The following is a 27290-nucleotide window of genomic DNA, read 5'->3' as shown; positions in this document are numbered from 1 at the left end:
CGCCGCCCAGGGTGTGGCGCCGGGCGCGGGGCCCGGCAGCGAGAGGGGCGGGCGGCGGGCGGGGCGGAGCCGGGCTGCGCAGCCCCGCCGGGGACGCGTCAGTCGCCCGCCCCGCCGCCCCGGCGCAGTCACCCCGCTCTGCGGCCACCGGCACCAGGAACGGCGCCGAGCGGAGCGCGACGGGCCCCGCCATGTCTGCAGCCATGAGGCAGAGGTTCGACCAGTTCCTTCACCAGAAGAACTGCATGACTGACCTCCTGGCCAAGATCGAGGCCAAGACCGGCGTGAACCGGAGCTTCATCGCGCTCGGTGCGTGCAGGGCCGGCGCCCGCGGGGTCCTGCTCCGCCTGGCCCGGGGGCAGCTGTCTCCTCCGCCGCCGGGCAGGCCCGCGGAGACCGCGGGGTCGGTGACAGATGGGGGCGAGCGGCGGGCACCTTCAGGGACGCGACTGGCTGCCTGGACAGGCCAGAGCCGGCCGGTGAAGGGGCGCCCGGGGCGCCGGGCGCGGGGGCCGCTGGCGCTGACGTGTCTGCCCCGCGGCCCGACGCCAAGCGCAGCGGCGGAGCGCAGGGCTGGCGCGGAGCGGCGCGGCCCCCGCGGGAGGGCGCGCGGTGCCCCTGGCGGAACACCGGGTACCCTCCAGGCTCGGGGCCGGGCAGGGGCGTCCCCGCGGGAGCGGAGGGGCTGCGGGCCGGCCGGGGAATCCCGACTTCTCTGGACCCTCGGGAAGGGAAAGAAACGGCTCCTCCAGCTGGTGTGCCCCTTGAGGGGAGCATGGTGGAAGGAAGGGCACAAATAGGGGGCCTGCCGAGTATCCTCAGACGCGAGGCAAAGCCCTGCGAAGGCGCTGGCCCTGCCGTGGTGCGGTTTGTTTTTCTCCATCGCCTAGAACGAGCCCAGCCGTACGCTGTGGGCGGGGGCTGCGGCTGCAGGGTGCCACCCGACCCACTTCTGTCCTCGTGTCTCCAGGTGTCATCGGCCTGCTGGCTTTGTACCTGGTGTTCGGTTATGGAGCCTCTCTCCTCTGCAACCTGATAGGATTTGGTTACCCAGCCTACGTCTCGTAAGTGACTCCCCCAGCAAATGTCCCTTCCTCCCCTTCCCCCATCCAAAGTGGTCCTAGTGACATCACATCCCTATTTTCCTGGGAGAGGGGTCAAAGGACCAGAGAGGAGGAACTCACCGCTGAAGGTTACACATTTTAGAGGCTTAACTTGACTTCTGATCTGATGACTAGCCAAAATGTGTGTTTCATCAGCTTATAGTGGCAGGGTGTGTGCCTTCTAACAGCTCCACCAATGAAAGGTATAACAAAGTGGACCTTTACTTTTGGGGAGATCTCACCGGGTACAGAGAGTGGATTATTGTTGTATTAGTTGCTAAGTCATGTCTGGTTCTCTGCAACTCCATGGACTGTAGCCCACCAGGCTCCTCCTCCATGGAATTCTCCAGGCAAGAATACTGGAGTGGGTTGCCATTTCCTTCTCCAGGGGATCTTCCCCTACCAGGGATGGAACCCACCTCTCCTTCATTGGCAGGCAAATTCTTTACCATTGAGCCTCCAGGGAAACTCGCACAGAGAGTAGATTCCTTCTCCCTAATAATTATTTAAATGTGCATTTCACCTTATATTTATGTACATAGTAAAACCCCATCAATTAGAGCTTCCTTAATTCAGATTTACTCTACAGTGTGTTTAATTTAAAAATATTGTCCAATTTCATTTTTTCCCATTCATTGAAATAGGAATTATTCTTCCCCTTAAATGAATTTTGTTTTACTCCACAGCTGTTCCTGAGAACTCTGATGGGTTTTACTTTCATTGAGTTGGTCTCTACAACTTTCCTCAACCATAAGGATAAAAATAAAGGGAAAAAATTTCAACTGGAAGACTAAGACACCAATAACACATGATCACACCTTTGTCTATCAGAGACCTGGCTAGAATTTAATATGTGACTAGAAAGTGGAAATGTGTTTTAGGAAAATGTTAGTTCTGACTTGAACAGTGAAATCAAAATTACCTAAGTAGTAGTTACTGAATTAGTCAGGTACAGACACTTAGTGGCTCCAGAAAATCTAGCTCCAGATAGGCTCCTACTTGGTTTGAATTTGGAGATCCTCCCCAGCATTGGAGAAGGAAATGGCAACCCACTCCAGTGTTCTTGCCTGGAGAATCCCGTGAACAGAGGAGCCTGGTGGGCTGCCGTCTATGGGGTTGCACAGAGTCAGACACGACTGAAATGACTTAGCAGCAGCAGCAGCAGCCCCAGCATTATCTGCTAAAGTACCACACATGTTGTTTGTGTATGCCAAACGGTGAAGACCGACCAGAAAAACTGGTTTGACTTTCAGATCAATGAAAGAGTTATCTGCTGTGCACGCTCAGTTGAGTCCTGCTCTTTGTGACCCCATGGACTGTAGCCCGCCAGCCTCCTCTATCCATGGAATTTTTCCAGGCAAAGATACTGGAAATGCTTGCCATTTCTTCCTCCAGGGGATCTTCCCAACTCAGGGGCCACACGCTTGTCTCTGGGGAACCCTTTTGTAAGGTTTATAAAAGCTGCTTGAGTTGTTTTAAACGAGCAGAGACTATGGCTCTTTAAAAATACCGCAGAGCTTAAAAAATGTTTTCTCCACATCGGTGCCGTTTGATGTATAATCTTGTGAGAACCATAACCTTGTTTGTTGGTGAGATTAGATCATTGGTATAGGCTTTAGAAAAGTAAAAATTTGGTTCTCAGTAGGGTGTGTAGACCTGTGTATGTGGAAGTGGATGTGACTAAAGGCAAACAGAGCTTGGACAAGCTTTTCCTTGGCCTACTGGATTAATTCTAGCCATTTTTAAAGTCATATTTTACAGTAATTTCAAGTGAGTCAATTTCAGTTTTATCATTTGTTTAAAGTCATTTTTTAATTCATTTTCTACATAGTCCATTGAGAATTATTGGCTCTTTTTATTTAGAAGAAGCTAAATGTTCCTGTTTATTGCTAGGAATTCTTTGAAATGGTAGACATGATCATATTTCTGAGATAAGTGGGCTTTATATATTTTAGAATTTCTCTCTTCATCAAGTAGACACACTTTATGTTCTTTTCTATCGGAGTACTCTGAGGCAAAGTGACATTTGTAGTACATTTTAACAGGAATGATGAATATTAGAAATCTAATAAAGGGGTTTTAATGACTTAAATAAAAATTCAGGGAATAATTGATGAGTACCTACATCTATTAGTATTTATTCATAGGATGTTTCCTTTTGGTAGACCCAACTCTTACTTTTAAAATGAACATTGTTGTTCAGTCGCTAAATCGGTATTATGACTCTTTGTGACCCGGTAGACTACAGCACGTCAGGCCTCCTTGTCTTTCACTATCTCACAGAATTTGCTCAAAGTCATGTTCATTGAGTTGGTGACGCCATCCAATCATCTCATCCTCTGTCACCCCCTTCTCTTCCTGCCTTCAATCTTTCCTGGCTCCAGGGTCTTTTCCAATGAGTCAGCTCTTTGCATCAAGTGGCCAAAGTATTGGAGCTTCAGCATCAGTCCTTCCAGTGAATATTCAGGGTTGATTTCCTTTAGGATTTACGGATTTGATCTTGCTGTCCAAGGGACTCTCATTTAAAATGAATACAGGATTGTGTTCATTAAGTGAAGGTTGGTCTCTGTGGGTGCTTAGATTTTTCCCTAAAACAGTGCTTTTCAGCCTTGACTGCCCACTGGAAGTATCTCAGGAGCCTTAAAAATTACTGATTCCTGGGCCCTGCCCCTGAAGATTATGATGTAATTACTCTCAGGTGCAACCTGGGTTTTGGAATTTTTAAAGGAATCTCATTTTTAAAGGTCATGCTGAGAAGCCCCAGTATAAAGCAGCAGCGTAGCTTGTGCTTATTATACTTGAAGGAGGGGGATTGAAGGGGTGGAAGAATGGCCTGCAGACCCTGGGGACGGTCTAGAGGCCCACCTGGCCTCTGCTTTGTGAAAGAGATTCAAGGAGACGTGGGATTGTATGCACAACAAAGCATACAGACCCCCAGTTAGGAAACATTTCAGGCAGTCACTGTTCCATTAGCCTCATCAAGTCTATTCATTGCTTAAGCAATTAAGCAATGACAGTATAACTGTCAGAAAGAAAGTCCTTGAAAATGGTGCGATGAGTAGCACCTCAATCAGCGTTTCTTAAGATGTGATCTGCCATCACTCTAATTGTTCTTGTCTGCTGGAATTCTTGCCAGCCAGAGTGGTTTTTTAAAAAAAATACAGGCTCATCTAGTAATATTAACCAAACACCAAATGCTATTCATGCACCATGGCAGCGCCTCAAATACACAGCGACTTAGGCGGACATAGTCCCCATCTGTGCACGGATAGACTCCAGAGTAAACTGCAATAAATAGTAAAATAGTGACCGTGTCCTCCACAGAACACCCGCAGGGAGCTGTGGGAGAGATTAACAGGAGGGACCCCCTGTTAACAGGAGATTACTCATCTGAGCTACTATTGGAGTTAAGACTTGATGGATGGGAAGGTGCCAGCGGAGAGCAGACCCTGGAGGAGGAAGCAACGTGTGCCAGGCCCTGGAGGCACTGGTGTTCTGGGAGCTCTGAGAGGGAAGGGGGGCGAAAGAGGGCCAGAGAGGGCGGCTGTCAGCCAGGCACGGCCACTGGCTGACACGTCCAGTGCGCAGTTTATTTCGGGTAGTTGTGGGGAACTTGCATGTTTTCTGACTGCCTTGGATGGGTTGGAAATAAGAGGTGACATGAAGATTTACATTCTCAAGGTCATTCTGGCTGCTGTGATCTCTGGAAGGAATTGGTGATCCCGCCAAACTATTGCTAATCCCTTTCTTTCTCACCTTACTGTGTTCATTCCTGCCGCTTCATCTCCTTGGGCCATCAGATTGTGCTATTTAATGGTCCCTGTTGGGTGGCCAACAATGGTCAAGCCTGGTTGACCAAGAGGCTGCAGGGTGCAGAAATAAAATTTGGCAAAGCTTAGCTGTCTTCTCAGCTTTTCTCATGACTCACTACCTTGGGAAATCTGTGGGCGGGGCTGAGGTGCCCCTGGCTTCCTGCCAGGTCTTGGTGGTGTATTGGAGCCAAAGACAGCTAGAGGCCTGGCCAGCCCTCCAGGCAGCAGAACCAGCTTGTTATCGGGAGGCCCCTTCCTACTGGTTACTCTTATTTTCTGAGCAGATAATTTCCCTTTGAGAGCAGGACCTTTATCCTCTTCCTCTATGTTTCCAGACTTTTTGGCCACCCTGTATAGGCAGTTTGAAATGTCATCCAGCCTTCTCATTATCAAGAGCTGTTGACAGAATGACTTCAATCTCCCTACTTCCTTTTATTACTGATAATAGAAAGCAGACCACTGGATAGTCATAGGAAACTTTATTACCACAGTGGACCTGCCCCTCCCCCATTTTTTGCTGAGATAGAAGTCTTATGCAACCCTTTTAAAGTATACAAATTTAGCAGTTAGTATATTTATAAAGTTTTGCAACCATCACAACTACCTATTTCTAGAATGGGTTCATCACCCCAAAAGGAAACCCTCTACCTCTTAGCAGTCATCCCTCATTTCTTCTACACTCTAGTCCTCAGCAATCACCAGCCTGCTTTCTGTCTGTATGGGTTTGCCTGTTCTGGACATTTCATACAAACCGAATCATATCTTATGTGGCTGTTTGTTTCTGGGGTGGCCCTGCATTTATTAACAAGTCTTTCTGAGAGACCTCTCAGGAGTGTATACTATGCGGAAGCATCAAAGTTGGAGCTGAGACCCAAGATAACCTCCTCCCAGTAGTCCTGGAATGTGGTGGCTGTTCTTGACTCTGCTTTTTTATTCAAGTGGAATAGGAGGGAAAGCCTAATGGCTTTGTTTTCTGTTTTTGTCTTTGTTCTGAAGATAAGGGAAAGGAGGAAGGCTTGCTTTCTGTACAACCAAGCAAACTTTTTGTTTGAAATTCTATTAAAACATCTATTACTTTTCCTCTTTTTTATTTAATATTTTTGTTAAGGATCAGGTGGCCACCTTCCTGGGACTATCAGAGTTGGGCCTTAGCGATCAAACGGGTAGTCTGATCATCAACACTTTTCAAAAGATCCAGGGACAGAGAGAGTTTAGAAGGTTTTCCAAGGTCACACAGAGGCTAGGCTTGGTCTGGAGCCCTCAGTTAAGGGCACAGGAATGTGAAAGCACATTCAGGCATATTTTAGCACCATTCTTGAGAAGATAATAGATGCTCTGAGTCAAGCATTTTAATGTCTATATTTAATCTAATGTTTGGCAACATTTTTCAAATCTCATACTCACTTTGGTGATGTGTCATTTTATCTTCTGTGTGTCCTCACCAGCCTGATTTAAGCTTTTGCCATCAGTACAAGGAGTGTTACTGCTTTTAGCTCTTTGTGGGGCTGTTGAATAACTGTGTGACACTTAATTTAATAAACACTTAAATATCTCTGTTTAAGTGCTTTACAAATATAGCTCATTTAATCCTCATGACAGCCCTGTGATATAAGTATTACAATCATTCCTGTTTTACAGATGAGGAAACAGAGAAACAGAAGTAATTTGATTATGGTCTCACAACAGTGGATGATTAAACTGATATTTTAGCCTAGGGAGTCTGGCCGCAGAGTCCATGTTTTAAACTTCTGTTATATTGCTTCCCATATGGCTCTTTAAGTGTCCCACAGATGCCAGAACTTTCCATAGGGATGAAAATTAATTGTTGATATAACTTTTTCTTTATCCATTTGACACTGTCAGTGCAAATACATCAACTTCATGCAGTATGTTTCTCAAGGTACCGCCATTCCAAATCATATCTGCACACACAGTAATTTGCAGTGTTTTATAACTGTTGATCAGAATATATTACTAACAAGTTCTTTCTCTTGTCCAATGTGATGTAGCATTGATTTATGATGGCAGCTCTATACATCGTTATATGCGGAGACCTCTCTTTTAACTGTGCATACCCAGATGGCACACTGCATTGGGTCTTCTGAGCAAATGCAGCTTCCTTCAGTTCTTTGTCAGGAGGCAGCACGTCTCAGGGAGGGGAGGTGTTTGGGGATGATCTGTATGAAGTCTTATCCTTCTCCATCAGAGGGCAGACAAACTGAAACCACAGTCACAGAAAACTAACCAATCTAATCACATTGACCACAGCCTTGTCTAACTCAGTGAAACTATGAACCATGCTGTGTAGGGCCACCCAAGATGGACGGGTCATGGTGGAGAGTTCTGACAGAATATGGTCAACTGGAGAACGGAATGGCAAACCACTTCAGTGTTCTTGCCTTGAGAACCCCAGGAACAGTATGAAAAGGCAAAAAGATAGGACAGTGAAAGATGAACTCCCCAGGTCGGTAGGTGCCCAATATACTACTGGAGATAAGAGGAGAGATAACTTCAGAAATAATGAAGAGATGGAGCCAAAGCAAAAACAATACCCAGTTGTGGATGTGACTGGTGATAAAAGCAAGGTCCGATGCTGTAAAGAGCAATATTGCATAGGAACCTGGAATGTTAGGTCCATGAATCAAGGCAAATTGGAAGTGATCAAACAGGAGATGGCAAGAGTGAACATCAACATTTTAGGAATCAGCAAACTAAAATGGACTGGAATGGGTGAATTTAACACAGATGACCATGATATCTACTACTGTGGGCAAGAATCCCTTAGAAGAAATGTCATAGTCAACAAAAGAGTCCAAAATGCAGTACTTGGGTACAGTCTCAAAAACAAAGGCATGATCTCTGTTCATTTCCATGGCAAACCATTCAATATCACGGTAATCCAAATCTATGCCCCAACCAGTAATGCTGAAGAAGCTGAAGTTGAACGGTTCTATGAAGACCTACAAGACTTTGTAGAATTAACACCCCAAAAAACTGTCCATTTCACTATAAGGGACTGGGCAAAAGTAGGAAGTCAAGAAACACCCAGAGGAACAGGCAGATTTGGCCTTGGAGTACGGAATGAAGCAGGGCGAAGGCTAATAGAGTTTTGCCAAGAGAACGTACTGATCATTGCAAACACCCTCTTCCAGCAACTCAAGAGAAGACTCTATGCATGGACATCACCAGATGGTCAATACCAAAATTAGATTGATTATATTCTTTGCATCCAAAGATGGAGAAGCTCTATACTGTCAGCAAAAACAAGACCAGGAGCTGACTGTGGCTCAAATCATGAACTCCTTATTACCAAATTCAGACTTAAATTGAAGAAAGTAGGGAAAATCATTAGACCATTCAAGTATGACCTAAATCAAATCCCTAACAGTTATACAGTGGAAGTGAGAAATGGATTTAAGGGACTAGATCTGATAGACAGAGTGCCTGATGAACTGTGGCCTGACATTTGTGACATTGTACAGGAGACAGGGATCAAGACCATCCCCAAGAAAAAGAAATGCAAAAAAGCAAAATAGCTGTCTGAGGAGGCTTACAAATAGCTGTGAAAAGAAGAGAAGCAAAAAGCAAAGGAGAAAAGGAAAGATATACCCATTTGAATGCAGAATTCCAAAGAATAGCAAGGAGAGATAAGAAAGCCTTCCTCAGCTATCAATGCAAAGAAATAGAGGAAAACAATGACTGGGAAAGACTAGAGATCTCTTCAAGAAAATTAGAGATACCAAGGGAACATTTCATGCAAAGATGGGCCCAATAAAGGACAGAAATGGTATGGAACTAACAGAGGCAGAAGATATTAAGAAGAGGTAGCAAGAATACACAGAAGAACTGTACAAAAAAGATCTTCACGACCCAGATAATCATGATGGTGTGATCACTCACCTAGAGCCAGACATCCTGGAATGTGAAGTCAAGTGGGCCTTAGGAAGCATCACTATGAACAAAGTTAGTGGAGGTGATGGAATTCTAGTTGAGCTATTTCAAATCCTAAAAGATGATGCTGTGAAAGTGTTGCACTCTATATGCCAGTGAATTTGGAAAACTCAGCAGTGGCCACAGGACTGAAAAGGTCAGTTTTCATTTCCTTCCCTAAGAAAGGCAATGCCAAAGAATGTTCAAACTACCGCACAACTGCACTCATCTCACACACTAGTAAAGTAATGCTCAAAATTCTCTAAGTGAGTCTTCAACAGTATGTAAACCATGAACTTCCAGATGTTCAAGCTGGATTTAGAAAAGGCAGAGGAACCAGAGATCAAATTGACAACATCCGCTGGATCATTGAAAAAGCAAGAGAGTTCCAGAAAAACATCTATTTCTGCTTTATTGACTAAGCCAAAGCCTTCAACTGTGTGGATCACAAAAAACTGTGGAAAATTCTGAAAGACATGCAAATACCAGACCACCTGACCTGCCTCTTGAGAAACCTATATGCAGGTCAGGAAGCAACTGTTAGAACTGGACATGGACCAACAGACTGGTTCCAAACAGGAAAAGGAGTACGTCAAGGCTGTATATTGTCACCCTGCTTATTTAACTTCTATGCAGAGTACATCATGAGAAACACGGGACTGGAAGAAACATAAGCTGGAATCAAGATTTCTGGGAGAAATATCAATAACCTCAGATATGCAAAATACACCACCCTTATGGTAGAAAGTGAAGAAGAGCTAAAGAGCCTCTTGATGAAAATGAAAGAGAAGAGTGAAATAGTTGGCTTAAAGCTCAACATTCAGAAAACTAAGATAATGGCATCCAGTTCCATCACTTCATGGGAAATAGATGGGGAAACAATGGCAGACTTTATTTTTGGGGGCTCCAAAATCACTGTAGATGGTGACTGCAGCCATAAAATTAAAATACGCTTACTCCTTGGGAGAAAAATTATGACCAACTTAGACAGCATATTAAAAAGCAAAGACATTACTTTGCCAACAAATGTCTGTCTAGTCGAAGCTATGGTTTTTCCAGTTGTCGTGTAGGGATGTGAGAGTTGGACTGTAAAGAAAGCTGAGCACCAAAGAATTGATGCTTTTGAACTGTGGTGTTGGAGAAGACTCTTGCGAGTCCCTTGGACTGCAAGGAGATCCAACCAGTCCATCCTAAAGGAGAGCAGTCCTGAATATTCATTGGAAGGACTGATGCTGAAGCTGAAACTCCAGTCCTTTGGCCACCTCATGTGAAGAGTTGACTCACTTGAACAGACCCTGATGCTGGGAAAGATTGAAGGTGAGAAGAGAAGTGGACAACAGAGGATGAGATGGTTGGATGGCATCACTGACTCAATGGACATGAATTTGAGTAAACTCTGGGAGTTGTTGATGGACACGGAGGCCTGGCATGCTGCAGTCCGTGGGGTCGCAAAGAGTTGGAGAGAACTAAGGGACTGAACTGAACCGAACTGTATGAAGTCAGATTGGAAAAGGGGATGGGGAAGGGGAATACAGTCAGAATAACTAGAAGGGTTGTACTACAGTCAATCACAAGTGAAAGTTATAGCATCTTAGCAGATAGTACACAGCAGATAACACGAGGAAAGGTAGGTTAAAAAGGGTTGAAATCTAGTTAGTTACAGTCTGCAGTGGCAGACTCCTGAACAGAGGTTCACTACCCAGAGAGGAGTTTAGGAAGGTCGCCGTGGTGTGACTGACATTTCTGAATCACTTTTTGTTTCAAGAGAGCAAGTCTTCTGAACCAGAGCGAGGCTTCCCTAATGGTGCTGGAGGCTGTGTATTTGTGATTTTCTCATAGACTTATTAGTAAGGGATGTGTTTGTTTTCTTGTGTTTTTTATAGAACTTTCTTTTGCATTCATGAGCACTTCGGAGCAGATATATTTTCCACTCAGCTGCTATGTCCCCATTACACCTGCTTTTCTCTCTGCAACTGTGTGTTCCTCGTTAGGAGAGCTGCAGGGCAGGGCGGCGCATGCCCACACTTTGCTTCTCTGGCCTACTGGGTACTTGGACCAAAAATACAACTGACAGTCTGTAAATGTGGCCTTAAGCACCACTGAGGTCATAAAATTTACATTTGTCAGCCATTTGCTGGTTGTTTTCACTTTGTATTATGGTTAGTATTACTGAGCTATTTTAAGATGAAGGAGTTATGGAGAAAACTGTAACACTAATAAATTATCCTTATAGCCACCTGTGACTCTTTTGTAGATAATTACAGCCAGTATTTTGGTTTTTGGTTATGTTTTTGTTTTTTCCCTTTTGTCTGTGTCATAGAGAAAAGAAGGTTTTGAGGAGCAAATAAGATGGATGATTTGAATGAATTATTCATAATGTAGTTTCTGGGCTCTGAAGCAGTTGTGGAGGGAGACTTCATTCCAGACTCTGTTCTGGAGTGTTCCCTGTGAACTTTAATGAACTGTTTTTTTGTTCTCTTCATGGAGGCCCTGGAGATAAGATCTATTTGTTCTTCTGAGGTGCCTTCCTCTTCCCCCTGTCCCAGAGCTTTCTGTTTTTAGGACTTTGAATGAGGACTCCATTTTTCAAGTTAATATCCTTGAATAGCATTTAAAACAAGTATAGGGACTTTTCTGATGGTCCAGAGGCTAAGACTCCACACTCCCAATTCAGGGGGCCCAGATGCATTTCCTAGACAGGGAGGTAGATGCCACAGGCCATGACTAAAAGACCCTGCATGCTATAACTAAAGATTGAAGCTCCCCTGTGCCACACTAAGAGCCAGGACAGCCAAACAGATAAAAAAATATTAAAAAATAAAATTAAACAAATATAAATATTTATGGGACACTTTAAGATATTTAATGCCTATCAATAATATTACCAAGTAATCAATTTTGAGAATAAATCAGTATAGCAGAAGTTTAAAAATAGTTTCAAAAATTGCTAATGAGATTACTTTTCTAGCAGTTGAAATCTAAGCAGGGGCTGCAGAAACCTATGTTGACTTCATACTAACACTCTCTGGTTCCTGGGAGTGGAGCTGTCTTCTGTCCCTCTCACAAGGCCACCGTGTATATCCTACAGCTTCTGCTGGTGTGGCCAGGTGACCTAGTGAAGGGGTTACTTACACGGCAGTGGTAACTCTAGATTGCTCTCTACATCTCGATGTGGCCCTCTTTCATCGGAAAAGGTCAGTTCAGGTTGTTCCTGCAGAGGTTGTAAGGGTGCGTGAGTGTAAGGTAAATTTTCCAACACATACCTGACATAGATATTATATTTACAGAGCCATCAGTTGTATTGGCAGAGGGCTGTCCCAGTACAATTTGCATCTGTTGGTGTTGTCTGTTCCTTTATTGAAGTATAGTTGGTTTACATTGCTATGGTAGTTTCTAGTGTACAAAAGTTGATTCAGTTTTACATATATACATATTTTTCCATTATGGATTATTACAAAATACTGAATATAATTCCCTGTGCGATATAGTAGGACCTGGTTGTTTGCATCTGTTATTTTATTGCTTCAGGCAGTCATCTTTTAATATTGCCTAGTGAACAGTCTAATGCTTTCTGTTTTGAATTATAAAATGTTAGCTAGAAGAGGTCTTAGAGATCAAGCTGCTGGAACTGTAGCTACCTTTAACATATTTGGAAACTAAGGTGACAAAATCAAGTTTTATGACTTAGTTCACAAGTCTGTTGAGGCAAACTCAGGTGTAGGGAAAGGGTGTCTGACTCCCCTGGCCTGCCCACTGTCAACATTCCTTACGCCTTATATTCAACCATTACTGACGCTTCCATTTTGCATTAAAAAAAATAGCAAACAATTGGTAGATATGATCACCATAATTAAACACCAAAATATTTGACCACTAAAAGACTGCTTTTGGCTTTTTTGTATTTCAACTTCCATTAAAGTTGTTTTATAGAGTCATCTTAATATACATTTGCCTGCAAATTTAGCTTATATTAAGCATTTCAGTAAGTCAGTCATTTTGTACTTTAGGGGAACACTATTAAAAATTAAAGGAGCATGGCATATTTTTTCATTGTTCTTGTATAGTCATCTTAGAAGACAGTTTCTACATATTTAAGAAGCAGATTTGCTGTAGTGATTGTATCCTTCTTTTGGGTAGGGAGGAGGATTGGGTATGATGTAAACAGCAAAGAAGCAAATTGTTCCTTTACTTTACTTCTTTACTTGTTTAGTTTTTTCTCTTTGTTTATCTCTTTCTCTGTTGGTGTTCTCTCTTATTTTGAAAGTACACCTACTCTGCAGCAGAAAACAAGTCCTTTTCTGAGTGTCTATAGTTTCTGATCTTTATTTCCATGAAGAAAGATCTCTTCTTTCAGTTCAGTTCAGTCGCTCAGTCGTGTCCGACACTGTTTCCCCATCTGTTTCCCATGAAGTGATGGGACCAGATGCCATGATCTTTGTTTTCAGAAGCACTCCTATGCATAGTGGTCACAGCGTGTGTCTGCTGTATTGGAAAGGATTATTAACATTCTGGTCCATATTCTTCATATTCATGCTTCAAATAATATACCTTAAACTCTGGAATATTTGTTTTTAAATGTAACTTACCACATTTGAAACAGAACAAAGCAAATGGACCAGAAGTAGACTCCTTTCTGTTCCTTACCAACAGCACATCTCAAAGCTTTTTATTGTTATAGGCCTTTTTCATGAATTTTTTTTTTTCTGATGTCCCATCAGTCTGGAAATATAATCAACTTATTAAAATTAAAATCCTATTGATGAGTACAACTGGTTTCAGTAGTAAACCCAGTGCTCTGAAGACATTTAATATTAATACTTAATTTTACATCATTTGGCTAGTTTGAACTATAGTGACTAAGTTACATGTGAACCACATAGAGTCTGGGTAGTGTGTACCCAAGTTTCTTTCGTGTGAGTGATCAGAAGCATATATAATGCACCTGATAATTACTAGTTGAATTAACCCTTGGGCAAATAGATTAACTTTTATAATACTCAGTTTTCTCTATGTAAAAGGAAGGGATAATTTAAGTTAAACACTAATAGAATGAACATTTTAGGAACTGCTTAATTAAGGGTGGTTACTTTTAATTAACCACCCTTATGGCAGAAAGTGAAGAGGAACTAAAAAGCCTCATGATGAAAGTGAAAGAGGAGAGTGAAAAAGTTGGCTTAACACTCAACATTCAGAAAACTAAGATCATGGCATCTGGTCCCATCACTTCATGGGAAATAGATAGGGAAACAGTGGAAACAGTGTCAGACTTTATTTTTGGGGGCTCCAAAATCACTGCAGATGGTGATTGCAGCCATGAAATTAAAAGACGCTTACTCCTTGGAAGAAAAGTTATGACCAACCTAGACAGCATATTCAAAAGCAGAGACATTACTTTGCCAACAAAGGTCCATCTAGTCAAGGCTATAGTTTTTCCAGTGGTCACGTATGGATGTGAGAGTTGGACTGTGAAGAAAGCTGAGCGCCGAAGAATTGATGCTTTTGGACTGTGGTGTGGAGACGACTCTTGAAGAGTCCCTTGGACTGCAAGGAGATCCAACCAGTCCATTCTAAAGGAGATCAGTCCTCGGTGTTCATTGGAAGGACTGATGCTGAGCCTGAAACTCCAATACTTTGGCCCCATCATGCGAAGTGTTGACTCATTAGAAAAGACCCTGATGCTGGGAGGGATTGGGGGCAGGAGGAGAAGGGGACAACCGAGGATGAGATGGCTGGATGGCATCACTGACTCAATGGACATGAGTTTGAGTAAACTCCGGGAGTTGGTGATGGACAGGGAGGCCTGGCGTGCTGCAATTCACGGGGTCGCAAAGAGTCGGACACGACTGAGCGACTGAACTGAACTGAACTGAACTTTTAATTAACATACAGGGGAAAACTGACTTAATCATAGTCATGGGTCTCTTACTCATGTTATTGAGCTTAAATGATTAAGGAAAAACCTCTTAAGTAGTATTGTACCTTATTTTTTCTTATTGTTTTTTGTTTCTTGTCTTATTTTTTCCTGTACTTAGATATCAGCAGCTTAAGACATCATTGTTTAAGGAGCAATAATGTACAAAAAAGTTTTTCCAAATTATAAATATGTGTTATGGCTAGTGGTTTTCTTCTGTTTTGGTACAGTAGTATACTTGTTCCTAAGCACTGGGCATAATTTTTACCAACAGTTTTAAAATATTAAATCTATTTTTTACTTTGTTTTGCTTCCATTGACGTTTCTAGTTTGTCTTGACTCATTCATTGGACCTTTCCCCAAGCACAGCTGTGCTGCTTACTGAAGAATGGAACTATCGTTTGACTGTTTTTGATTGTCGGTCCTGAAGCCTCACTGTTTTGGCCCCAGAGCTCAGTACAGTGTCATGCACGGTCTGCGCTCCACAGACGCTTGCATTTGAACAGCTCTGTCACTGATGCTCACGGTGGATTACCTAGACAGGGCCTCTCTGGCCATTTTACCACCAAGAATTGAGTGGAGAAAAGTAACGCTGGTTTGGTTTGGTTTGTACTGATGGTAAAGAATCTTATGTATTTTTTCATTGCCTTTTTATCTTAAGAAAAATTACAATGAAGAAGATTAAGCCAGACAGTCTTATTCCCTCTTAGAAGTTACCTTTAAAATAGCTCATTTGAAGTATAGAACATAGGAATAAATAATTGCAAAATGGCTTAACCAGCTTTATTTGTCATCTATATTCTTTATTTGTCATCTATATTCTTTATTTGTCATCTATATTATGCTTCCCCTTCATTGTAGACTTATGTGTATATAATAATAAATATAATGTGCACATAGCTTATACTCCATACTATTGTAGAAAATGGATATTTTTAACTTAATGACTTGAATGTATTGAAACACTCATTAACCAGGAATAAACTTTGAGTCTGAAAAAGTTATTATAGTGTAAAAAATGCTTAACTTGCAGGGGCTACCTGGATAGCTCAAACGGTGAAGAATCTGCCTGTGGTGTGGGAGACCTGGGTTTGACTCCTGGGTCGGGAAGATCCCCTGGAGAAGGGCATGGCAACCTACTGTAGTATTCTTGCCTGGAGAATTCCATGGACAGAGGAGCCTGGTGGGCTACAGTCCATGCGGTCTCAGAAAGTTGGGCACAACTGAGTGACTTTAAATTTCACATCAACTGTCTTTAGCTTACATGATTTCTTTCTAATGAAGTACTTAGGGAATTTACAGTTTACTCATGTCTGTGGGTCACAGAACACTTAGATTCTCTGAATGCTGACTCTTAATTTGGAGGGAGAAAATGCTGATAGACCGTATCTACTAGAACTTTTTTTTTTTTTTTACATCTTTCAATGCTATACTTTGGCTGGTTTTGGTTCATGATCTTACTTTTAGAAAGCAGCAGCAAAGAAACAGATGATTCAACATGGTGGAGGCAGCCAGTACAGTCACTGGGGCTGGGTAGTCTGGATGAGGGCTGGCCAGTGATTACATCTCTGCCAGTACCAGTTCAATACTCGTGTCAAGACTTTTGGCCAGTCTCCATGTAGACCTGAAAAATGTTTTAAGCAGTGTCCAGGCTTACTACATTGATCTGCAAATAGGATTTTTGGATTTCACCCAACCCTTTACTTTCTGTAGCATTTTGGATTAGGAGAGTGAGGTACAATTAAAATCCATGAGTTATTCTCTAATCTCCTCTTTCCTGTATTAACAATGCTATTAATCCTTTAAGCTCTGCTTAGCCAGAAGGACTGGAGTGTTCTTATAGCTTTCTTTTCTTTTTAATCCTTTGCCTCCTATGATAATAATAAATTATCACCATATTATAATTACTTCCTAATAAAGTAATATTTCTGAGTACTTACCCTGTTTAAGTACTTAATATGTATTAACTAAGTTAATCTTCATAGCAGCACAATGAGGTTTATCATCCCTGCTTGACAGATGAGCTCACTAGGGCCCAGAAAAACTTGCCCAAGGTCATGTACCTAGTAAGTGGTAACACCAGGATACAAAGCTGTAAGTCAAGAATAGTAAAATAATGTAAAGACAGATGAGCACTGGGAAGAAATGAAGGGGAAAGCCTGGCTGTTTCATAATTCAGTGTAATTAATCATCTTTTGCTAGTTTGCTTTGTATAGTAGGAAATTCAGTTCAGTTTAGTTTGGTTGCACAGTTGTGTCCGACTCTTCGCCATTCCATGGACAGCAGCACACCAGGCCTCCCTGTCCATCACCAACTCCTAGAGTTTATTCAAACTCATGTCCCTTGAATTGGTGATCCCATCCAACCATCTCGCTTCTGTCGTCCGCTTCTCCTCCCGCCTTCAATCTTTCCCAGCATCAGGGTCTTTTCCAATGAGTCAATTCTATGCATCAGTGGCCAAAGTATTGGAGTTTCAGCTTCAGCATCAGTCCTTCCAATGAATATTCAGGACTGATTTCCTTTAGGATGGACTGGTTGGATCTCCTTGCAGTCCAAGGGACTCTCAAGAGTCTTCAACACCATAGTTCAAAAGCATCAGTTCTTTGGCGCTCAACTTTCTTTATAGTCCAACTCTCACATCCATACATGACCACGGGAAAAACCATAGCTTTGACTAGACGGACCTTTGTTGGCAAAGTAATGTCTTTGCTTTTTAATATGCTGTCTGGGTTGGTCATAACTTTTCTTCCAAGAAGCAAGCATCTTTTAATTTCATGGCTGGAATCACCATCTGCAGTGATTTTGGAGCCCCCCCAAAATAAAGTTTTTCACAGTTTCCATTGTTTCCCCACCTATTTGCCATGAAGTGATGGGACCAGATGCCATGATCTTAGTTTTCTGAATGTTGAGCTTTAAGCCAACTATTTCACTCTTCTCTTTCACTTTCATCAAGAGGCTCTTTAGCTCTTCTTCGCTTTCTACCATAAGGGTGGTGTATTCTGCATATCTGAGGTTATTGATATTTCTCATGACAATCTTGATTCCAGCTTGTGCTTCTTCCAGTCCATTGTTTCTCATGATGTATTCTGCATATTAGTTAAATAAGCAGGGTGACAATATACAGCCTTAACATACTCCTTTTCCTATTTGGAACCAGTCTGTTGTTCCATGTCCAGTTCTAACTGTTGCTTCCTGACCTGCATACAGATTTCTCAAGAGGCAGGTCAGGTGGTCTGATATTCCCATCTTTTTTAGAATTTTCCACAGTTTGTTGTGACCCACACAGTCAAAGGCTTTGGCATAGTCAATAAAGCAGAAGTAGATGTTTTTCTGGAACTCTCTTGCTTTTTTGATGATCCAGCGGATGTTGGCAATTTGATCTCTGGTTCCTCTGCCTTTTCTAAATCCAGCTTGAACATCTGGAATTTCATGGTTAACGTACTGCTGAAGCCTGTGTTGGAGAATTTTGAGCATTACTTTACTAGCGTGTGAGATGAGTGCAATTGTGCAGTAGTTTGAGCATTCTTTGGCATTGCATTTCTTAGGGATTGGAATGAAAAGGGACCTTTTCAGTCCTGTGGCCACTGCTGAATTTTCCAAATTTGCTGGCATATTGAGTGCAGCACTTTCACAGCATCATCTTTTAAGATTTGAAATAGCTCAACTAGAATTCCATCACCTCCACTAGCTTTGTTCGTAGTGATGCTTCCTAAGGCCCACTTGACTTCACGTTCCAGGATGTCTGGCTCTAGGTGAGTGATCACACCATCGTGATTATCAGGGTCATGAAGATCTTTAGTGTATAATTCTTCTGTATGTTCTTGCCACCTCTTCTTAATATCTTCTGCCTCTGTTAGTTCCATACCATTTCTGTCCTTTATTGGGCCCATCTTTGCATGAAATGTTCCCTTGGTATCTCTAATTTTCTTGAAGAGATCTCTAGTCTTTCCCATTCTATTATTTTCCTCTATTTTTTTGCATTGATCACTGAGGTAGGCTTTCTTATTTCTCTGTGCTGTTCTTTGGTACTCTGCATTCAAATGGGTATATCTTTCCTTTTCTCCTTTGCCTCTTGCTTCTCTTGTTTTCACAGCCATTTGTAAGACCTCTTCAGACAACCATTTTGCCTTTTAGCATTTCTTTTTCTAGGAAATTAGAATGAGGAGGAAATTCAGTTCAGTTCAGTTCAGTTCAGTCGCTCAGTCGTGTCCGACTCTTTGCGACCCCATGAATTGCAGCACACCAGGCCTCCCTGTCCATCACCGACTCCCAGAGTTCACTCAAAATCACTTCCATCAAGTCAGTGATGCCATCCAGCTATCTCATCATCTGTCGTCCTCTTCTCCTGCTCCCAATCCCTCCCAGCATCAGAGTCTTTTCCAGTGAGTCAACTCTTCGCATGAGGTGGCCAAAGTACTGGAGTTTCAGCCTCAGCATCGTTCCTTCCAAAGAACACCCAGGACTGATCTCCTTTAGAATGAACTGGTTCGATCTCCTGGCAGTCCAAGGGACTCTTCAAGAGTCTTCTCCAACACCACAGTTCAAAAGCATCAATTCTTCAGTGCTCAGCTTTCTTCACAGTCCAACTCTCACATCCATACATAACCACTGGAAAAACCATAGCCTTGACTAGACGGACCTTTGTTGGCAAAGTAATGTCTCTGCTTTTGAATATGCTATCTAGGTTGGTCATGAAGAGGAAATTAGAATGAGTCAATTCATATGATGGGTGGTGTGACTTTCTTTTCTCCCTCTGTGTCATTCTATGTATTGTGAAAAAAAGTGTCTTTTTGCTCAGTTGTGTCCGCTCTTTTGTGACCCCACGGACTGTAGCCCACCAGACTCCTCTGTCCATGGAATTCTCCAGGGAAGAATACTGGAGTGGGTAGTCATTCCCTTCTCCAGTGGATTTTCCTGACCCAGGGATCAAGCCTGTGTGTCCTTCAAGAAGGCAGATTCTTAACTGTCTGAGCCATCTGTGTGGAGTGAAGTACTTTAAATGCCCTAAAACACAATAGATTGTGTCCGATCATTGTTAGGGAAGTTTGTTTGTTAGAAAATCATGAGCAGTTTTCTCAAGAGAGAAATTAAATGAATGTGTCTGCTGTTCACTTCAGTGTTTCTTTTAACAAGGCCCTAAAGAGACCTAGTCTCATAGGAGACCGCAGTTATATATAGTCTGGTGCTCTGTGTTTTTCCCCCAAATAGAAATATTTGTCCTCACTTTTGTTATTAAAAATAGTACATGCTGTATATGTATAACTGATGCTTTTTGCTATACACCTGAAACTAACATTGTAAGTCAGTTATAGAAAGTTTTTTAAAAGATGCTAGTATATTCTCACAAATATAGAGAATAAACTTGTTGTTACCAGTGAGGAGAGGGGAGGGAGGAGGGGCAATATAGGGCTAGGCGATTAAGAGGTATAAATGTTAAGTATAAAATAAGCTACAAGAATATATTGTACAATGCCAAATATAGCCAATATTTTATAATAGCTATAAATGGAATATAACCTTTAAAAATTGTGATTATACTGTACACCTGTAACTTATATAATATTGCACACCAGTCGTGCTTCAAATTAAAAAAGATAGTACATGCTCATTGAAAGATCTTCAAAAAACAAAATTCTACAATCCCAATACTGAAGATTAACTGTATTCAACTTGAAAAAAGTATTTCTAAATGCCATTCTTGGTCTATAAACACACATATTTTTCTTTTTTCTTTTAAATACAAAATTAGTAATCTCTTTTTGACACTCAGCCCTATATCTTAGACATCTCTCCCTGTTAAAGAATATCCTTTTAAAGGCTTCAGAAATATTTCACTGTATGGATATACCCAAATTTATTTAAACAGTCCATCCTGCCCTTAAAAAAATGTATAAACACACAGTTCTATAATTTCTTCTTCTATAATCTTTGAGTTGAAAGTCATTTTAAGATATTAAATGATATTAAAATGACTCTTTCCTCTCTGAAGTTCATTTTATTTTGTGTCTGTAAAATGTAGAACTTGAACTACAACTTTAAGACATCTTCCAATTCAACAGTCTAGTTTCTAACTCTGCTCAGTGAATGTTTAGACCTGCTTGCCAACCATCTTCCACACTGCAGGCCCGTCTCCTGCTCACCCAGGCCTTGCTTCCTTTTGCTGCCTGCGTGAGGGAGGTGGAAGTATGCCCCTGACCCGTGCCCCTGGAGCAGGAGGCACAGCGCGGAGTTTAGGTGGCCATGACCGTGGGCAGAGAGCGTGCAGGACTGTGCTGCCGTGGGAGTAGTTCTGAGCGCACGGTTGCTGCCGGCCTCTGCCGTTTGAGGTGACGTGGCCGGGAGAGAGTGGGGCCCAGGGCTCTGAGAGCACTGGGGGGACTGTTGCCAGCCGCTGGAGTGACAGTCCCCGAGTCCCTCTACGATCGAGCTTTTCTCCTCTCCTGGCTTCTCATTCGTTGCTGAAAAGGGTTGCCTACCCTCTGGCCATAGCTTTTTGGAACTGATTCCGTCATTTTGCTTTTCTGTCTTAGAAATGATATGGCCAAGTGGTACTGGAACTGGATCTTGGAGCTCGTGGTTCTGAAACTTAGCTGTGTGTTAGAATCACCTGCATACGTTTCTAAAAGCACGTACTTGGGTCTGTTGGAGCGCTTGAGCCACTAGGTCTGAAGGACCTGCTGTATATAGTTTTTGTATATTTATACACTATATTTTATATATTTATACACTATAGAAATATAGTGTATATATTGTTTAACTGTTCCTGAGGTGATTGTGGATCATCATCTAAGTCTGAGAACCGGGGGACTAGGGCACCAACTTGGAACACCAGCTTGAACATCCCGTCCACTTCTCATGGTCCTCCACCTCCAGGAAGCAGGATGAATGGCCCTTCAGGAATCTGGATGTTGAGACCAGGACCTTCCCCCTGTTAGTCTGCTCTGTGCCCAAGTTGAGCTCTCCAAGCCTTGATTTTCTCCAATAGAGGACTCTTGTCCCTTCCAAAAGTCAGATTATGACTGTATCTGTATGAATGAAACTAACATTTACTAACTGCCCACTTAGTACCAGACACTTTGCTAAGTGCTGTGCAAGCGGGTAGTGAATAGTTCTCCCAAGTAGGAAAACAACTTGGGATAAAGAGACAGACACAGGCTTTGTGGGAGTACAAAGTACCTCTGGGTCCCCTGCCAATGTGGATTCTCTTCCCTAAGCCTCAGTTTCTTTCTCTCAAAAATGAGAATAACATTACCTGTTAATAGGCTATTCTGAAGGTTAAATTAAATAATTATTAAGTTCCTATCCTTCCCATTTTTTATCTTTGCCTCTTTAGCTGAAGACCAAAAACTACAAATGGCCTAAGGATAGAGTTGCATCTTAGGATTTCTTGAATCCTGTATGTTGCCTGAAAGGTTGATATATCTTCATTCTGATACAAGTTAAAATACTGTTTAGCAAATGTAAATAAAAGGCAGCAGAGTGGTCAAAGATGCAAAGGGCCCAATTCCAAAGGCATCTCCATATCAACAAGCAACTCTCAGATAACAGCAGAGGATCCAAGTGTGTGTGTCCTCAGTCACGCCCTACTCTTTGTGACCCCACGGACTCTAGCCTGCCAAGCTGCCCTGTCCGTGAACTTTTCCAGGTAAAAGTACTGGAATGGGTTGCCCTGTCCTACTCCAGGGAGTCCAGCCAGGGATCCAACTTGCATCTCTCGCATCTCCTGTACTGGCAGGAGGGTTCTTTACCACTGTACCTGGGAAGCCCGAGAGTCCAAGAGTTCAACTCAATTCTGACATTGTCTACCCAGAGACAGAATCAAATTACAAAGCTAAAAGGCTCAGTGCAACAAGACCTCCTCACATTTGAAGCACCTGTAAAAAGCCCCGGTTGTTAGTCTGTGCTTCTGACCAACTGGCTGTCAACTAGAGGTTCCTGCATCCCCTCTTTAGGTTTAGTTAGAATGACTCACAGAACTCACTAGATGACCAATCTATTATAAAAGGATTAAAGGAAACAAATCAATAGCCAGATGAAGAGATACATAGAGCACTGTTTATTTTTCGGTTTCTGAATCTGTGGAGTAACATTTTAAAAATAATTATAGTCTTTCCAAGGCAATAGAAACAAAAGCAAAAATAAACAAGTGGGACCTAATCAAACTTATAAGCTTTTGCACAGCAAATGAAAACGTAACCAAAATGAAAAGATAGCCTACAGAATAGGAGAAAATATTTGCAAACAATGTGACTGATAGGAATTAATTTCCAAAATATATAAACAGCCCGTAAAACTCAGTAACAAAAAAACCAAATAACCCAATGAGACATTTCTCCAAAGAAGACATACACATGGCTAATAGGCACATGAAAAAATGCTCAACATGCTAATATTCAGTTCAGTTCAGTTCAGTTCAGTCGCTCAGTTGTGTCCAACTCTTTGCGACCCCATGAATCGCAGCACGCCGGGCCTCCCTGTCCATCACCAACTCCCGGAGTTCACTCAGACTCACGTCCATCGAGTCCGTGATGCCATCCAGCCATCTCATCCTCGGTTGTCCCCTTCTCCTCCTGCCTCCAATCCCTCCCAGCATCAGAGTTTTTTCCAATGAGTCAACTCTTCTCATGAGGTGGCCAAAGTACTGGAGTCTCAGCTTTAGCATCATTCCTTCCAAAGAAATCCCAAGGTTGATCTCCTTCAGAATGGACTGGTTGGATCTCCTTGCAGTCCAAGGGACTCTCAAGAGTCTTCTCCAACACCACAGTTCAAAAGCATCAATTCTTCGGCGCTCAGCTTTCTTCACAGTCCAACTCTCACATCCGTACATGACCACAGGAAAAACCATAGCCTTGACTAGACGGACCTTAGTCGGCAAAGTAATGTCTCTGCTTTTGAATATACTATCTAGGTTGGTCATAACTTTTTTTCCAAGGAGTAAGCATCTTTTAGTCTACAATGCAGGAGACCCGGGTTCGATCCCTGGGTTGGGAAGATCCCCTGGAGAAGGAAATGGCAATCCACTCCAGGACTATTGCCTGGAAAATCCCGTGGACAGAGGAGCCTGGTAGGCTACAGCCCATGGGATCGCAAAGAGTCGGACACGACTGAGCGACTTCACTTCTCTTCAAGCGTCTTTTAATTTCATGGATGCAGTCACCATCTGCAGTGATTTTGGAGCCCAAAAAAATAATAAAGTCTGACACTGTTTCCACTGTTTCCCCATCTTAGAGAAATGCAAATCAAAACTACAATGAGGTACCAGCTCACTCTGGTCAGAAAGGCCATCATTAAAAAGTCTAGAGGGCTTCCCTGGCAGTCCAGTAGTTAGGAATCTGCTTCCAATGCAAGGGACACTGGTTTGATTCCTGGTCCAGGAAGATCTCACATGCCACAAAGCAGCTAAGCCCATGTGCCACAACTACTGAGCCTGTGCTCTAGAGCCCGTGAGCTGCAGCTGCTGCGCCCACACACTGCAAGTGCTGAGGCCTAGAGCCTGCTCTGCAACAAGAGAAACCGCTAAAATGAGAAGCCTGTGCGCCACAATGAAGCGTAGACCCTGCTGGCGGCAGCTAGAGAAAGCCCGGGTGAAGCAAGGAAGACCCACCACAGCCTAAATAAATAAGTAAATCAGCTTACAAATCTGATAAAAAGAAAACGTCCTGCAGTGTTGTTGGGAATGGAAATTGGCGCAGCCACTGTCTAAAACAGTATGGAGACTCCTTAAAAAACTGAAAATAGAGTTGCCATGTGATCCAGTAACCCCACTTTTAGGCATTTATCTAGATAAAACCCTAACTGGAAAAGATATGTGTCCAATATTTATAGCGGCATTACTTACAATAGCCAAGACATGGAAGCAGCCTAAATGTCCACCAACAGATGAATGGAGAAAGAGGATGTGCTCCATAAATGCAGTAGAATATTGCTCAGCCATAAAAGAATGAACCGATGCCCTTTGCAGCAACATAGACGGACTTAGAGATGATCATACGAAGTGAGGTCAGACAGAGGAAGACAGACACCATATGCTAACACTCCATGTGGAATTTAAATATAACACAAATGAACTTAGGCTCACAGAGGACAGACTGTGGTTGCCGAGGGTAGGGGGTGGGGCTAGGGGTAATTAGATTAAATTAGGAATTTGGGATTAGCAAATACAAACTGTTATATATAAAATACATAAACAGCAAGGTCCTACTGTATCACACAAGGGACTATCTTCAATATCTTATGATAAACTACCTATATAGTGGGGCTTCCCTCATAGCTCAGTTGGTAAAGAATCCACCTGCAGTGCAGACGACCCAGATTCAATTCCTGGGTTGGGAAGATCTCCTGGAGGAGGGATAGGCTACCCACTCCAGTATTCTTGGGCTTCCCTTGTGGCTCAGCTGGTAAAGAATCCAGCCACAATGAGGGAGACCTGGGTTCAGTCCCTGGGTTGGGAAGATCTCCTGGAGAAGGGAAAGCCTACCCACTCCAGTATTCTGGCCTGGAGAATTCTGTGGACTGTATAGTCCATGGGGTTGCAAAGAGTAAGGCATGACTGTCAATCTGTCAATATAATATCTATCATATCTATCAAAGTAACAGAAAAACACACACACACTTACATAACTGAGTCACTTTGCTGTACACCGGAAAGTAACATAACATTGTAAATCAACTATACTTCAGTAAAAAAAAGTAATAATGACATAGAATGGAACTAAAAATATCAGTGGTTTAGTAAATGTTTGTTGCCCCTTTGTCCAGGGTAAGATGTATAAGAAACACATTTTTATGATACTTAGTAATCGTTAAAAATCCACTTAAATGTAAATAGATAAACCATGCGTGCTTGTGCTTCATCGCTTTGGTCCTGTCTGACTCTTGCAACCCTATGGACTGTAGCCTGTCAGGGTCCTCTGTCTATGGGATCCTACAGGCAAGAATACTGGAGTGGGCTGCCATGCCTTCCCCCAGGGGATCTTCCCCAGATAAACTATATTCTATACCAAATAAAGCATAGCAGGAATGAAAAAACCTTCTATGTAACGGATGTACATTTGTTAGCGCTTTGGTTCACATGCTTGCCTACTTTTTCCTTTGACTTCCTATTACATCAGCTAGTTTCTACCTGAGGAAAGCTAAAACACAGACACAGTCTCCATGTGACAAGCCATTATTTTATAATCAGCTCTCTTCCGTTTATTTTGTGATTCTGTATTTACTCTTGATGTTCAAAACACATTCACGTCACCACCCTCTCCTCGCCTTTTCCTCATGTCATTAGCAGTCATTTCAGTCAGCTATGATTTTTCCCCACTTGGTCATTTTCTTAAAACGCACATGTAGGCAGGCACACATACACCCATGGCTGCTTCTGATTAATTCAGAGGCTTTTTTAGGGGATGATTCAGCATGATTCATCAGACTGTTTCTTTGGCGAACCCCTGTTACCAAGTAGTCAATGTATTTTCAGTAGTTAACTCATTGCATAAGCTAAACAAGATTCATATTTCTTCTAGTTTACTGATGCAGTCCAGCTCAGTTACGAAAAGTATCCAGACATGTCAGGAGAGGATAAAAAAGTATGGAATTGGGTCTTAGAATGAAGGGATTTTTAAGACTAGAAGAAACTCCTGATTGAGAAGTAAAAGAAGGTTATTCTAAATTTAGTTCTATTTATTTACAGAATGAATTTTGTTAAGAAGTAGTTGATAACTGAGAAAGTGCTAGTGTTAACTGATAAGGGGAGGAAAGTTCACTGCCTGAGGATCACGTGACGATAGTCAGAACCAATGTTAGTTTTCACCTGCTTGTTACAAAGTATGTTATGAACTCTGGAAAGCGTTCTGGAACTGTGTTTCCCAAGATATTGTTTATTGAAATGCCTACTCACTCATGATGTACTTCAGTTAAAGTGCATAAGAACGGAAGTACGTGAGTGAATTCTTGATACGTCCCTAGCGGCAGCACCCCACTTGGAAATGGGGAACACTCTAGTTTCTAGTCATTAGTGCTGTCTCCTGGAGCTGTGGTGGAGGCTCAGGCAAGGTGGGGACTCATGGGACAACTGGTGCGGGCATCTCTGGTGACCAGAGGGCTGGTAACGAGTAGTTATAATAGCTTGTCTTGATATTTCTACTTTGCCGTCTGTTTTCATGTTGAATTCACGCATCTACTGTCATGATACATATATTGCTGGAGTTTTCCAGTTGGTATTGGAGGGCAGCGTGAAAGTATAATGATCAAAATTGTCTCATTGAGATCTTACTACACGATACACTTGCTTTTGTATTGCCTTTCAGAATTAAAGCCATAGAAAGCCCCAACAAAGAAGATGATACCCAGTGGCTGACCTACTGGGTGGTGTATGGTGTCTTCAGCATTGTCGAATTCTTCTCGGACCTCTTCCTGTCCTGGTTCCCCTTCTACTACATGTTGAAGGTACGTTGGCTCTTCCTGAACTGCCGTTGTTTTCTTTCATCTGTGTTTTAGTTTTGCTCCCTACGACTTAAATAAACTCGATCTCAGGACCTGTATACA

The 27290-nt window shown here is 42.5% G+C and overlaps 1 protein-coding gene across 1 annotated transcript in view; it reads left to right on the top strand.

Moving 5' to 3' along the window:
- Positions 1–77: 77 nt before the first annotated feature.
- The window catches only part of LOC120852626 (receptor expression-enhancing protein 5), a 44092-nt gene continuing 16879 nt past the window's right edge, over positions 78–27290 (top strand). Inside the window, exons 1-3 of the mRNA XM_040225961.1 lie at positions 78–309; positions 971–1064; positions 27053–27191. Coding sequence (XP_040081895.1) covers positions 192–309; positions 971–1064; positions 27053–27191 — 351 coding nt within the window. The 5' untranslated portion in view covers positions 78–191. The remainder of the gene's footprint in view (positions 310–970; positions 1065–27052; positions 27192–27290) is intronic.

Source organism: Oryx dammah, unplaced genomic scaffold (assembly GCF_014754425.2).
Source record: "Oryx dammah isolate SB20612 unplaced genomic scaffold, SCBI_Odam_1.1 HiC_scaffold_26, whole genome shotgun sequence".
NCBI lineage: Eukaryota > Metazoa > Chordata > Mammalia > Artiodactyla > Bovidae > Oryx > Oryx dammah.
Note: the sequence above shows the minus strand (reverse complement) of the source record. Positions and strands in the feature narration are given on the sequence as shown.